This window comes from Adiantum capillus-veneris, chromosome 15 (genome assembly GCF_014529385.1).
Source record: "Adiantum capillus-veneris isolate H3 chromosome 15, ASM1452938v2, whole genome shotgun sequence".
Lineage (NCBI taxonomy): Eukaryota > Viridiplantae > Streptophyta > Polypodiopsida > Polypodiales > Pteridaceae > Adiantum > Adiantum capillus-veneris.
In genome coordinates, this window is record NC_140945.1 from 26967178 (window position 1) to 26981757 (window position 14580).

At 41.9% G+C, this 14580-nt stretch overlaps 1 protein-coding gene across 1 annotated transcript in view; it reads left to right on the top strand.

Moving 5' to 3' along the window:
* Positions 1-2966, top strand: part of LOC147440421 (uncharacterized) — a 33635-nt gene extending 30669 nt beyond the window's left edge. Inside the window, exons 4-5 of the mRNA XM_086530161.1 lie at positions 2380-2446; positions 2533-2966. Of these exons, the coding sequence (XP_086386287.1) occupies positions 2380-2446; positions 2533-2771 (306 nt within the window). The 3' untranslated portion in view covers positions 2772-2966. The remainder of the gene's footprint in view (positions 1-2379; positions 2447-2532) is intronic.
* Positions 2967-14580: the final 11614 nt, after the last annotated feature.

The window sequence follows — 14580 nt, forward strand, 5'->3', positions numbered from 1 at the left end:
CCAATGTTGCGTGGGCTCTAGTCAGTCTAGTCTCTGCTGCTCTTCTGAGTGAGAATGCAGGTCCGCTAAAAACCACTCCAAGGTAAGTGTAAGCATCTGTGTACTCCACAGTCTCCTGGCCGTATGTGAATGTAGGTGCTGACCTCCTGATCCACTGTGGGGTGGTATTAAACACCATAACCTTGGTTTTACCAAGGTTGACAGACAAACCACTTTCGTGGGCAAACCTATGCAAAGCATCCAATTGACGTTGCATTCCCTCTGGAGATTCGGAGATCAACACTATATCATCAGCATATAACAAAAGTGGAATCCATGTCCCTGCCAACTGTGCACCTCTATCACCATCGCTCTCAATGTAGTCAGAAACCTCATCCACATAGATACCGAAAAGAGTAGGAGAGAGCGGGCAGCCCTTTTTCACCCCAATAGTGGAGTTAACCGGTGTAGAAAGTTCCTCAGGGGTGCGTACATGCCCTACTACTGATCTGTACAATGCCATGATCCCCCAAATGAGCTCTGTGGGTACTCCCATTTCTTGTAATCTGCGCATCAATCTAGCTCTGGGTACTGTGTCAAAAGCTTTGCGGAAGTCCACAAAGCTACAATAGATCCGTCTCCCATGAGATCTGCCCTCCTCGATGATGGCCCTGAGTGTCAAGATATGGTCAAGAGTAGAGAAGCCTCTCCTGAACCCTGCGTGCCCAGCTGCACGCATTCCTTCCCTCTCTGCCCATCTACTCAGCTGTTGCTCAAGAATGGATGCATACAACCGTGCTAGTGTGTGTCCAATCATGATAGTGCGATAATTCCCAAGCTCCATGTGGTCTCCTGACTTGAAGATAGGTATGATCGTAGATAGGCTCCAAGTGTCCGGTAGGCCCTCACACATGGCACGGTTAAACATAATTGTTAGAAGCTCTGCTAGTAGGTCTTTGGCATGCATGAAATGCTCAGCGACTAAGCCATCATGATCATATGCTCTCCCAGTCCTCATCCTGTCAATAGCTTTCTTCACCATCTCAGCGGTGAAAAAAGCACATGTGTGTGGGCATGGATCGGGGGGGGGTTGGGAAGGGGCGGCTGTCTAGGTACTGTGTACAAAGATGATGCGTACTGACCCCAGGTCTCTGTGGAGGAAATAGCAGGGGAGGGGGACTGCTCATGAAAGAGCCGCCACGCCTCACGCGAGTCCTGACTGAAGAATAGCTGGTATAGATCCTGCTCGAGTCGAGCCAAAAAAGCCCTCTTCTTCCGCCGCACGAGGCGTCGGAAGTCAATCTGTGACTGTCTGTGAGTGACGTCCCCCAAAAGCACCTCCCTCTGAAGTCTGGCTCTAGTCTGGCGGCACTCCTCATCGTACCAGCTGTTCTGAGGCATGCTCCCTGATCGGCGGCTTTGCTCAGGCTGGGTGTGTGGGTATGCCTCTGCTGCTGCATCATGTAATGTCTGTGTCAGTATAGTAGTTAGCTCCTCCAGAGGTCGCCCCGGGTCCTCAGTGCATAGGCGTCTGTAGATCCCGTCTATGTATACAGAATCCGTCTCCCGTGTGAAGGTGTAGCGAGTAGGGGCTGCTACCCGTGGCCTGTGTGCTACACTAAACTGGAAGGAGATGGTCATCGACACCAGAGCATGATCCACTGCCACCCCGACTGGTCTTGGCCCAACTGTGAGATCTTGGATACTAGAGAGAGAGAGAGAGAGAGAGAGAGAGAGAGAGAGAGAGTTGCCACGAAGCAGTGGAGTTCCAGATGCAACGACTACAATGGCCGAGGGTCCTCTCTCTTCAGTGCTCCCAAGCTAATTTGTTGGAGAAGGGGGCCTTGGCTCTGCTTAAAAAAGGTTACAAGCCCCAGCTGCAATGCCGTTGGCAGCCTGATTCACGACGGAATTTACCTGCCCACACGATTTTTACGCCTTGCTTTACTGGTTTATTGTATGGCCCTTTTAATGGGCCCTTGCCACTCTGTGTCACTCTAAAAGTTGAAGCTGTTAAGCGTTTTTTGAGTTCAATTGTGGGTTTGCTGTGGATTCATTCCCTCGCCAATGGCTTGCCGGCTACAGGATGTGGGAGAGACCCTCTTCTCCAAGTAGGTGTATAGGGAGATCTTGGACCCCTCCTCAAATCTTCTCTACAAAGTGTCCCCTATGTGCACCTCTTTAAGGTGAGCCGCCGATTGCATGCCCACTGCCATGTGAGATGTCCATTCTTTGGTTGCCATGTGGTGGCCCTACCAAGTTGTGCAAAGTGAGTTGTGTGTGTGATATTGGCATTGTCTTGTAGCAGACCATTAAAAACACAGTTCTTGCTACTAAATGTCATGTTTTTAATTCTCAGCCTTCAGCTGTCTATACAACATAATTGCCATCTTCTTGCAGGCAGCTAGATGCTCCGCGGAGCAGCAGACTATCCAGAATCCAGTCTCAACGAAAAGTCCTACCCAAGGTATGCTTGGTAAATGTTAGGTTGATTGCGGCATTCTCTTGTTCGAAGCTGGCCAAGAAACTTAAATGATGTTGTATTGGATGCAGCACGGCAAAAGGAGAATCTTCCAAAGCTGGATGACAGTGGACCTGGAGGTGGACCTGGGCGCGGTGATGATGGCGGCGGAGGCGGAGGCGGAGGTGGTGGAGGCTGGGCAGGTGGTTTTGCTCTCTGGGGATTTCTTTTGCTACTCTCTTTCATAAAAGAGAAGGAGAAAGACAAACCCTACAGGCGAGATGCCTTCACCAAGAGCAGGGTGAAGAAAATGCGTGAAGCTTATTTGTAGCAGTGCACAACATTGTGTTTAAATGATTGTGAGATGTGGTTGGTGTAAGTTGTCCTCCCGTGGCCTTGTGTGTGCGATGAGTGCTGTAGATAGTGCTCATTAGCAATATAGCCTCCACTTGTTCTCGCCCTCCATCCAACTGAACGTTGTGATGATTTCATAAAAAGTGAGGCATACTAATCAGTTCAATCGACCTATCTTCTCGTCCCGTTCATCAGGAAGCTTGAGACCTTCAAAAAGTCGACTGCGGTCATGATTAAAGCTAAAATAGTAGTGATGATGTTTGTTTTATGACTGAAGTGGATTGGGTATCATTAAGAGTTCTTCCTACTTTCTTGTTTTGATCAGAAGATTTTTGAGGATCCTGGAGGCATGACTTTAGGACAAACTTCCATACCTTTACAAAAATCTAATTAGTACTAATTAGTTTGTATTGTTTCTTTCTCATACTAATTAGTACTGTGTTGATTGGAAATAACACACATAAATGTGCTTCGAGCAGGTCGGGTGCACACGAGATGCATTTTTGTAAAGCCAAGTCATGTAGTGCCTGTGATACTGAACCTTCAATGCTTCGGCATTGGGACTGAGCTTTTGCTTTCTCTTCAAATTTTCCTTCTAGCAGTTAAGAATCCTGGTTTTTTCTTTTTGTCAGTTAGGGTGATTTCTTTCAACAAGGAAGTTTACAGAATGTAGAGAATGAAAAGAAAAGATTTTGTTGTCGGCTAAGCTCTTCATGAGAAGAGTGTATGCAGAAAGGATAAAAGTAGATTGGTCGTCCTGTTTTTTTTTTTGGCAAAGAAGATGCAGTCTAAAAAGGCCAAAATTGTCCCGTGTAATGAAAATATTAAAACAATTGTTAACTCAATGTAACTCCTCTTATTTAGTTGTCAATTTTAGTGTAGAACATCCCTTGAGTGTATATGATGTAATGCTACAAAAACATACAAACGTATACATACTTCAAGGTAACTCTTTAAGGAGGAGAAAAGGAGAAGACTAATGGAAAGGCAAGAACATACATGGAGTGCATGCGCCTCTATATATAGGAAGAGGGCGTGTGACTTTCCATTATCATGCGACCGATCGATTTCTATACTATTAGCCTACGCTTCTGCGTTCAAGATGTTTCCATTTAATTTTTCCATGTTTCGAGATTTTGTTTAAGAACACAATCTAACAAGGCACTCATAGCAAGGGTAGTTTTGTTGGTTTACCAAGCAATTTTACAGTGGTTTCGTTTTCATTCTTTGTCATCAAGCTTTACCCTAACTTGTTTGCAAGCCATGTTTAACATTTGGCATGTGCTCTCCAAGTTTCATGGTTTTGAGGCTCATCCTTGCAGGCCTTTGCGATGGTGTGTAATGTGAATACATCAAAACTCTAGCATAGTATGCTAGATTGAAGTGGAAAGAGATTTCCCTCGGTCCAATTTTTCAATCATCTTAATTTTTTTTGCTATGAGTAGTATTGAAACATGTTTCCTGTTGTGTCTTTTTTAGTTGAAGCTTGTCACCATTTTTGTGAGGATACTAGGGGAAATATATTAGTAAAAGCTTAGATTTGTTAGATCAAGTGAAAATTTTCAACTACACACTTTTTCAATCTTTGTAAGATATGCACAAAGTCAAAATTATGTAGCCATCCTGTTATTTACCTAACATACATCTTATGGTCTTTTTGAAAACCGTTGGTGATATTTTAGTTAACAACGGGAAGGTAGTGTTATATAGATTTCTCTGTATGCGATTTCATGAAAATGAGTTTTCTAGCTTGTAAAAATGTATCAATGCCGACTCTAGATTGAAGCAGAAAGTGCACACTTGGGAGGACTCTACATACACTACAACCCAAAACATCCACTGAATTTAGCTTGTAAAAATGTGTCAACGCCGACTCTAGATTGAAGTAGAAAGTGCACATTTGGGAGGATTCTACATACACAACCACCAAAAGCATCCATTGGATTTGTGCTTAGTGCACGTGATGAGAACTTTTTAATGAAGCATAAAATGTGCAATGCTCATGTGCAAGGAATTTTAAAGAAACAAGTTCTTTTCTCATGGTTTGATACTGTAATGCAATAAGATTGTAAGTAAACTTGGATACTTGGCTTCCAAGTAGATTGCAATTTATCTAAAGCATCTTGTGCGCTTGATGTACTTGTGTATTCATGTAAGAATTCTAACAGACATCAATCAAAGACCAAAATACTTGTATTCAGACTATATGTCTTTGCCACCTTGGTGAGTGTAAAATATTAATGTAACCCTCTTGGTAACATGCAAAAACCCCTTAGGCCAATAAGTCCTCCAAACTCTTTTATATCCTCTACAAGCCAATCTGTATATAGTAGAAATTGGGCCATCTTTAACATTTTGACTAGGCAAATCCCTAGGAAGTGTATCTATGTATCTTACCATTGGGTACAATTATTTCTCCTTATGTGTCGATCTAAGGTCACAGGTTTCATTTTTGGGCTGAACGTGATTCTTAATACGATAACCACTCTTTAACAAATTAAAATCCTACATCGAAGGCAAATGTACGATGCCAAACAAATTGAATATTGTATAAACAAATTGAATCTCTTAAGAGTCATGCTTATTGCAATGAAGCCACTGGTCCATAAAGGGGCTAAAGCCGGTTTTAAAAGATGAGCATATTTAAAAAATGAGTCGTTAGTCAAGGATTGGATGTCCTTTTAAAGATCCTTGAAGTTTTGCATTTCACGCCATCATAGGTTGTAATTGATGTACATTGTTTGTCACTGCACAATACGAGAGCTACAATCCTTAATTGGGTGAAAATAGCATTTATATATTCAATTAAATGTATATAGGGGCTACAATCCTTGATTGAACAAAAGTAGTCCTTGAGTGTAATTGTATTGAAGATTCGATAGTTCTGCTTTATGCATAAAGTTAGATAGAGAGTGCATTGTGTATTTTGAAAAACTGTAGGTGCATGAGGTTGAAATCATACATATCATTACTTTTCTTTGTGTTTTGCAAATGATTATCATTGTTCTAATGTTTGAGTTGATTATTCTATGTTGCATGCGAAAATAAGTAAGCACGTAAAAAAATCCTAAATCACTACATATAGATAATGTGATATTTTTAAATATGTTTTATTGTTTGCAAATCGCAGTGTGTAAAAGTAATTCTCAAGTGTGTAATTGCACTAAGAAAATAATAGTTTTATTTTATAAACAATGTCAGATAGAGTGCATTGCAAATTGCACATAGTGTAAATTTGATTGCTTCTTTGATGAAGTTTTTAGTTTTAATATTTATTAAAAAATAGAGAATTGTTTTTATAGTTGAATTACGTTTTCTTAATGAAGTTTTTAGTTTTAATATATATTTAAAAGTAGAGAATTGTTTTTATAATTGAAATATGTAGTTCTTATGTCTTCAACTATTAATGCAAGCAGTGGATCAAAATGTCGGGACAAGTGGCAAGCAGTTAGGAAGAAAAAAAAAGCCCCGACAAAGAGTGGGAATTTGCTCACAACATATGCGATCAAAAAATGGAGTGCCAATGTAAATTATGCTTCACCATAAAATCAAGTGGGGCTCCACATACTGGGGTCGTTTTTTGGATAGCTTTAAAAAGAATTGTCGCAAATAAGATCATCCTCAGACACCTACAATTACAAAGCGTTTGAGACAAGAGCTCGCAAAGAAGGGTGGCAAGAGATAACGAGTAGAGGAATTTGTTATGGATGCATACCAAGAGAAATCAAAGCTATATACCAATCATGATAATCTTGTGGTGACACCAACAAACATTACACCACAATAATATGTGCAAGGAGATACAATACCAAGCATTGTTTTTCTAAGCGTCACAACAAGGTCGGGCTTGGGAAAATGAGACAAAGATTATTGCACCAAAACTTTCGAATGTAGATGCTAGAAGAGGCACAAAATGCACTTGCAAAAGCAATTTTTTTCACTGGGAGTGTAGTAGCCATGGTTGACTATCATCATTGGAAACATGCATGGAAGAAAATCGGTGAGTATGGTCTAGGATTTTCAGCCCCTCCATAACACCCGATACAGAATGATCTCTTGGACAAATGCTACATCAAAGTAAAAGAGTGTATTTCCAAAATAATCCATGGGAATATATCGCTTTTAGGATGCACAATTGTCAGTGATGGTTAGTCAAATACTCAAAGAAGACCATTGATCAATGTTATGTTGATTTCCAAGGAAAGAGACATTCATAAAATCTATTGATAGTTTTGGTGCTAGTGGTAAATATATTATTGAGGTCTTGATTCAGGTAATTAAAGATCTTCCAAGAGATTTGATAAAAATATGATAGCTTGAGATTTTTCTAAGATTCTTGAATTGGTCCAAGGATGTCTACTCGATGTGGAAGCCATGAAGACAAAAGAGCAGATTGATGATGCGGTGGAGATGGCACTTGATGCCGTATGTGAACAATGTGGTGTTTTTTCAAGGGCACGATCCAGAAGGTTTCCTTGCATGCTATGAAGTAGAGATGAAGAGTTGAGGGGTCCTAAAAGACCTAATGGTGATGAAGTTGTAGGTTTAGAGTTCAGAGATCAAGTTCAAGAGAAACATATCCCACATGGTTTGACTATTTTACTGATGGTTTTATTCATGGAATATCAAGGATTATGGATTTGGACATGAAGTAAATTATTGAGAAGAGCCCGACTACTTTCAGTAAAGGTGATGGAGATAAGCTACAGGTACTCATCTACGATGAATTTTGGGAACAAATTTGTGCAAGAATAAAGCTAAAACAAATGCTGTAGGTAGTTGATTTAGTCAAAGAGGATCATGTTTTGGATATGAGTGTTCGGATATGAGTGTGGGGTTGTCCACATTGGGTCACAACACCTGTCCTACTTGTGGGCCATCATTGGTGATGGAGTGGCCAGATGCCTTACAAAAGGTAATCTATCTAAACAATGATCGTTTCTTGCCTCATATTCAAAACAAATACAAGGCTCCAAAAAGTGGTAAGACACCTCTAAACCTTACAATCGAAGATTAGGAAACCATTTGGAAAGAGCACTACAATAGTGATCTATGAAGGGGATCGGAGAGCACCACATACGGAGAGTGAGAGAGAGAAGGAGACACACGACACACAGATATGGGTGGGGAGACTCAAAGAGTGAAAAGCCCCCTATACACTTATGCTATGTATAAGGTATACAAGTCAGTGGGCGTCCAGACTCTAGGCAGTCGGGCAAGGCACATGCGCCTATACCCCAATAACCTCCCACTTAAAGGCGATTGTGCCTTTAAGCAAGAGAACCTAGTCTAAAGACTACAAAAGGCGAGAGAAAACCGCTCTCAACCGATGCCCACTGGTTGGCTGTGATCGTGTGCATCCGGCTGTCCTGCTCCCGTGTAAGTCCATACACCACCAGACGTACCGCATACGTACTGCAAGTATGTACGCAATACCTGCATATCTCCCTCGTGCACTATGCCATCATCAGTCAACAAACGACTGACAACCCCAACTGCAAATGCTCCCACTGCAGCTGCGATATCCGGTCTCAAGATCAGCCTCTCATACATGAGACCACCGAATGCCGATGCAATGCTAGCGGGCCCTGCTAGCTCTACGGAGCATGCATCAACATATATATACCTGGCAATAGGCATCTCTGAAGACAAGCTAGATGTAAATGTGACATCGCCGTCACAAGCATACTCAGTAACCACCGTACTGATCTCACTAGCATCTGTCATGCCCAAATCATCATTACGCATAGACTTGGGCTTCGCCGATAAACCACGCAAGGGTTTATCCTGCCCCAAATCCGCCAATGCAACAAGCATATGATCCTTCCAAGCAACAAAATCTGCACCATCAAACTGTGTCAGACCATAACGTTGGAAGTCAAATGAAAAATCAGCCATAATGCTCACAAAAGAGCAACCAACAACGAGTAGCAAATGTCAACCAAATCAGCCCTAAACTGGCTCGAATCGCATGAACAAAAGTCTGCAAATATGGCTCAAAACTTGATGCAAAATTGCACCAATAACCGTGCAAAACCTTGCTCAAAATCACAAGTCAATATGACTCGAATCCGGCTACCTGGCTTGTAGCCACACAAGCATACATCACAATATTCACTCCTGTGAGTGTGCCAAGATAACTGTACACCTGTCAAACTGTGAGCTAATCACCAAGCCCACAATGTGCGGTATCGATGCATACACACGCACAAATCTCCCAACTGCAGAGAACACCACACACAAATGTTGAGTGCAACCCGCAATCTCTACCTAGATGGCATAAATGATGCGCATAAAACTCCTGGGAAAATTTCGCCAGAGTTTCGACGCATAATGGCTATCAACACAAAATAACCATTGTCCTGCAAGCTCAATACAATGAGCAATCAATGCGCATCAAACTGCACTAAACATACATGCATAAGCTCTGCAAACCTGTGTCCAACAAATGCTCACAAAGAGTACCACAGGTGACCATACATGTCATCCACAACCAACCTCTGCACTTGCTCACAAGATCTACTGCTCACCACATAAGCATACATAGAGCATTACCCGCTCAAAGACCATGTATGCAAGCCACAACACTGCAGAAGAACCACTCAACTGCAACTGACAACACCTGTGGGAGTACTAGACTCAACCTGTACCTGGGATTCAAACCCGATCTTGTAACACCTCATATGTGCCTGCTACCTACAGTGTGCACGGGTAAGCTGTCTGCAGGAAAGAAAACAACAGAGCCCAAAATTGTCTTGAAAAACAGTCTCTGTGTTTTTAATTTCAGACCCACCTGCACTCCGAATCAGAAAACGATTCCTTCTACAAAGTCGTAGAGCGTGAAGTCAGCTTTGTTTTGAATCAAAAAGTTTTGGAATCAAGGCTTTGTAGCTCAAGTTATGAGCAAAACAGTAGACTGCTATCAAACTGCCAAAAACTGAACGACTTTCTTCTGTGCTTCTTTGAGCTTATAGAAAGGCTCAAACTCACTTCCCTGCTCAATCTCACAATGCTTCCATGTCTATGGAAGCTCCAAGCTCCAATCTGTCACCGATGTAGCCGTTGCAAAGCTTGCCGAGAAGAGGGAAAATGCTATACACAGTGGGTTGATCTGTAAAGGAACTGTGGACTGATCTGTGAGCACTAGGAAGCTCCTGAGAGCTCTCCTGCAAGCCTCTGTATAGCTGTCCACAAGCCTCCTCTATTTCTTTGCTCAGATATGTGACCTCTCCGCCATAGCCGACGAGTTCATCGCGAAGCCGTCCATCTACGCTCTCACACCTGTCGCTCTAATACCAATTGAAGGGGATCGGAGAGAACCACATACGGAGAGTGAGAGAGAAAAGGAGACACACGACACACAGATATGGGTGGGGAGACTCAAAGAGTGAGCAGCCCCCTATACACTTATGCTATGTATAAGGTATACAAGTCAGTGGACGCCCAGACTCTGGGCGGCCAGGCAAGGCACATGCGCCTATACCCCAACAATCTACCCCTATCTACTCCACCAAAAAGTATGTCAAGGTACTCCATATTTTTAAGGCTTCCATATTCGAAGGAATTAAAAATACAAAATCTCTTGGACCCCATGCACATATTCAAGAACGTTGCTCACACCCTATGGGACCACATTACGAACAAAAATGACTCTTTGGGGGCTAGGGAGGATTTGAAGGCCTTAAAACATCTCCCCACCTTTGCTACGCCTCATCAAGCCCTTAGAACGCCGCCTTGCCTTTGCTATGCCAAATGGAAAGATTGTGCTTCCTAGCGACCCCATGGAGTCTATCCAAAGATGAGCTAGATTGAATGAAGGGTTCCATTGCATCTATTCGCACACCCATGGGGTACATGAGGTCATCAAAAGGATATTTCACAAATGCAAAGAAAGATGGAAGCGTTCAATTATATGGGTTGAAGTCGCGTGATTGCCATAAGATGTTACAAGTAATTCTGTCATTCCTCTCTATCCTTTTTCTCATTTTATTTAGATATTCAATTTTGTGCAAGACTAAATTAACACAGTGTTTTAATCTTCGACATTGTAGTTCATTTTTCCAATGAGTATGTACATGTGCCGAGACAAGAAAGCGAGGGAAGCTATTTTCAAACTCGGGGAGTTAGTAAGGTACCTGATATCTTTATTCAATTAAACTTTTCTATATACACTATATCTTCTAGTGTGTTATCTTAGCGCACTTTTGTGTGTTATCTTGTAGGTTTGTGAGCTCCAAAGAGATAAAATAGAAGCCATTCTTGCTGCTTAGTCACTTGCTGTGGAAACCGTGTGTGCCATTGAGGAAGCATTTCCTCGATCCGTTCTTCTTAGTCAAATCCACCTCTTGATTTGTCTAGCGGTGGGTCCGAGTGGGTTGGGGGGAGTGAAAGACAAGGGTGCAGGGATGGGTTCAGCATATAGAATAGACATACATACGTGAGCAAGTTAGGCAAGGCAAGAGAGAGAGAGAGAGAGAGAGAGAGAGAGAGAGAGAGAGGGGGGGGGGGGGGGGGGGGGGAAGGGGCAAGCAATAGTGAGTATAAGGGAGATAGAGAGGGGACGGGAGAGTATAGGAGAGAGAGACAACAAGAGTATAGAGGAGAGAGACCAACTAGGATAAGGATAGAGAGAGTGAGTAGTAGGAGAGGGACAAGGCAATGATAGAGCGCGGGATTATAGGGAAGAGAGAGAGTATAGGAGAGATTCAATAATGAGGATATAAGATATAGAGAGAGAAAGCTGGAAAGAGAGAGAACTAGCAAGAGAGAAAATATAGGTGAGAAAGGGCAGTGAAGGAGCGTGTGGAGGTAAGAGAGAGAGCGAGGAGTATAAGGGAGAAACAATGGGGAGAGAGAGAGTGAGAGTACAAGCGATAGGATGGAAGAACGAGCAATGGGTGAGTTATGAGAGAGAGAGAGAGGGGGGGTTGAGAGAGCAATAGGGGGGAGAGAGAGAGAGAGAGAGAGAGAGAGAGAGAGAGAGAGAGAGAGAGAGAGAGAGAGAGAGAGAGAGAGAGAGAGAGAGAGAGAGAAGGCCAAAAGGCAGGTATGCAAAAAGAAGAGAGAGGGGACAAGAAAGGGTGGACAATAAGTATAAGGGGGAAAGTGTATTGCAATTTGACAACTAGGGTCTATGTAGAGACTTTACACTACTAGTACACTTTGGCACTAGGGATGGCTTTTTGCATCGCATAAGCGACAAAAACATCATTGCTACCAACATCGTTAGAACCATTGATTAACCGACGTTGATAGCAACGCCACAACATCATATAAACATAAAAAAATGGCATCACTTATGCGATGCCCACCATTGCTTATGTGACGTAAATAATAACCATTTTTTTGCATCCTTTAAGTGACGTACTGTAAAATACGTTGTCTAAGCGAACTATTTTTAATTTTTTTAGTATATATTTGTCAAGCTCCCAAGAGCCCGCGACCATATATATGTGCTTACTTATAACGAAGAGCCTCTCTCTCTCTCTCTCTCTCTCACACACACACACACACACACACACACACACACACACACACACACACACACACACACACACACACACACACACACACACACACACACACACACACACACACACACACCTAAACACTTATGCAGCTAATACAAAGTCCGACTCTATACCAGGTTTGGTTTAGGATAAAAAAAATAAAAATTATTTTTTTAAAACCCCCACAACCCCTCAAAACAACACCCCCCCCCCCCCCCTTCCCCTTTGGGGCTGGTCCCTCCCACACCACTTTGAGAAGTTTTTGGCCTCTCAAGCATATATGGCCTTTACCCTTTATAGGGCGCATGAAATATGGGACACTACCCCAAGATAGGGTAACTGGCGTGCATTTCTGAATATCAAATTAAATGACTGTGTACACATCGAGTAGGAAGTTCACACTTGTCCGCTTACCTTCTCTACCTCACAACCTTATTGCCAAATAATCTCTGTGAACCTGCATGCTGCATGATGATATTTTTTTATCTCTTCTCTCCCACTCTATCCCCTATAGGGCCATGGCAGCGGCCGTTTGTAGCCAGGTGCTTTGGAAGCCGAGTAGAATTCAAATGAAATCATACATGCAGGTCTGCATCAGGCCTTCCATTGATGGCGTACTATACAAGGTGAGGATGGCCCTGAGCCCCTCACTTAGTCTTTTGTGTGGTGTTTGTGTTGGAGTAAAGAGAGATTTGAGGGCTTTCCTAGAGGCTTGCCTATTGTCTAACCATGGAGCTTGTAGAAAAATATGGTGCTTCTCAGGTTCAGATTCTATAAAAATATTCTTTTACTGGTTTTTTGCACCAGATGTCTTGGTTTTATATGGTTTGCAAGAAAATTTTCTAAACTAATTAATAGAGATGGTGTGGCTTGCGGCTTATCAGCCATGAACAATAAACCAAATGGTCCATTTACTTACAAGTTTCTCTGGTCTTTCTAGACGACGCAGTTATACTGGGCTTTGGTTAAAAAAAAATAAAATTATCGACATAGATTTTTCCTGATATGTTTTGAGTTTGGGCATGAAAGCCATTCGGCTTGACCAGATGAGTGAGGATTGTGTGGTTAGACCCTTGCCGCTGACAAACTTAAACATAGTAATGGGCTAACTTGGTTACTACTGGCAAAAAAGGGGGGGTGCACATTAAGTGCCCAGTAAGTACTTGTTTGATGTATTTTAACTACCTAAGGTTTACTGCACCTTATTTTGTTTTATGCTTGGGTTTACAATGTGGTTTATATAATTAAGAAAGGCTTTTGTGTTCTACACACCGTGTGATTGATGACTGAACGTCAGTAGGTTTCTCTGCAACAAGGATTTGGATGGCATGTACTTAAGAAAAATTGGATTTTGGCAATCCGTTTTGATGTATGAAGGTAAATTAGCATTGGGTCATACCCATGCACTTCACAAATGCGGTATTATCCACCAACGGGCAAGATACACTAGTAAATCATCCATGTACTGGCCGGGTATAATGGAATCATTGCATGTAAAGGGGATGGGTCTGATAGGCCTTTATTGCATTCGACACTTGATTTTTGCTGGGTTGTTAGCGTATTAATGGTGTCGCATTTGGAACGATGTATTGTACACTATGGTATGAGTCATCCTGCATGTCGTAATAGTGGTCTTTTTATAACAATACCGTAACTATATAGACTAAATTTAATGGGTTTCTTCACATAAAGGCATGGATTCATCACACTTGTACAATTTCAGTTCCTCTTACCCAATCTAGTCTAGAGGGTTTGTTTGGATTGATATGCTTAGCTGAGTCTTTTTTTGTCTAAGCCAAACAACAGACAATTGTTTCATACGTAACATAATGTTCTTTTAAAGGCTATATTTGACAAGGCTACTATGATTTGCCTAATGGTTTTAAAGGATGGAGGTGGTCAGAGGGTTAGCCTAGATGAATTGTTTAACTGATTCTTTCCATATTAAATAAGAGCATGACAAACTTGCTATGTAAATGTTAAAAGATGTATGGCTAAGGAGGAGGCACAAAATAACTTTGAGCCATTGTTGGTATTGAGACATTTGGAGCAGAAGGGGTGGTGCCGTTCTGATCAGAATGATATATATGTAAATATCTATTTAAGGTCTATTGGGCTAAATAGAAACCATACTTATAATAATTACCATATTTCAAAAGGGACAAAGATTAAAAGGATTTTTTTACAAGATTGAAAAACATAAACACTTTGGACGTTTGTTTTAAGTAAAAAAGTTGTAAGATGGACATGGATAACAATTGATATAGTCCATTGACA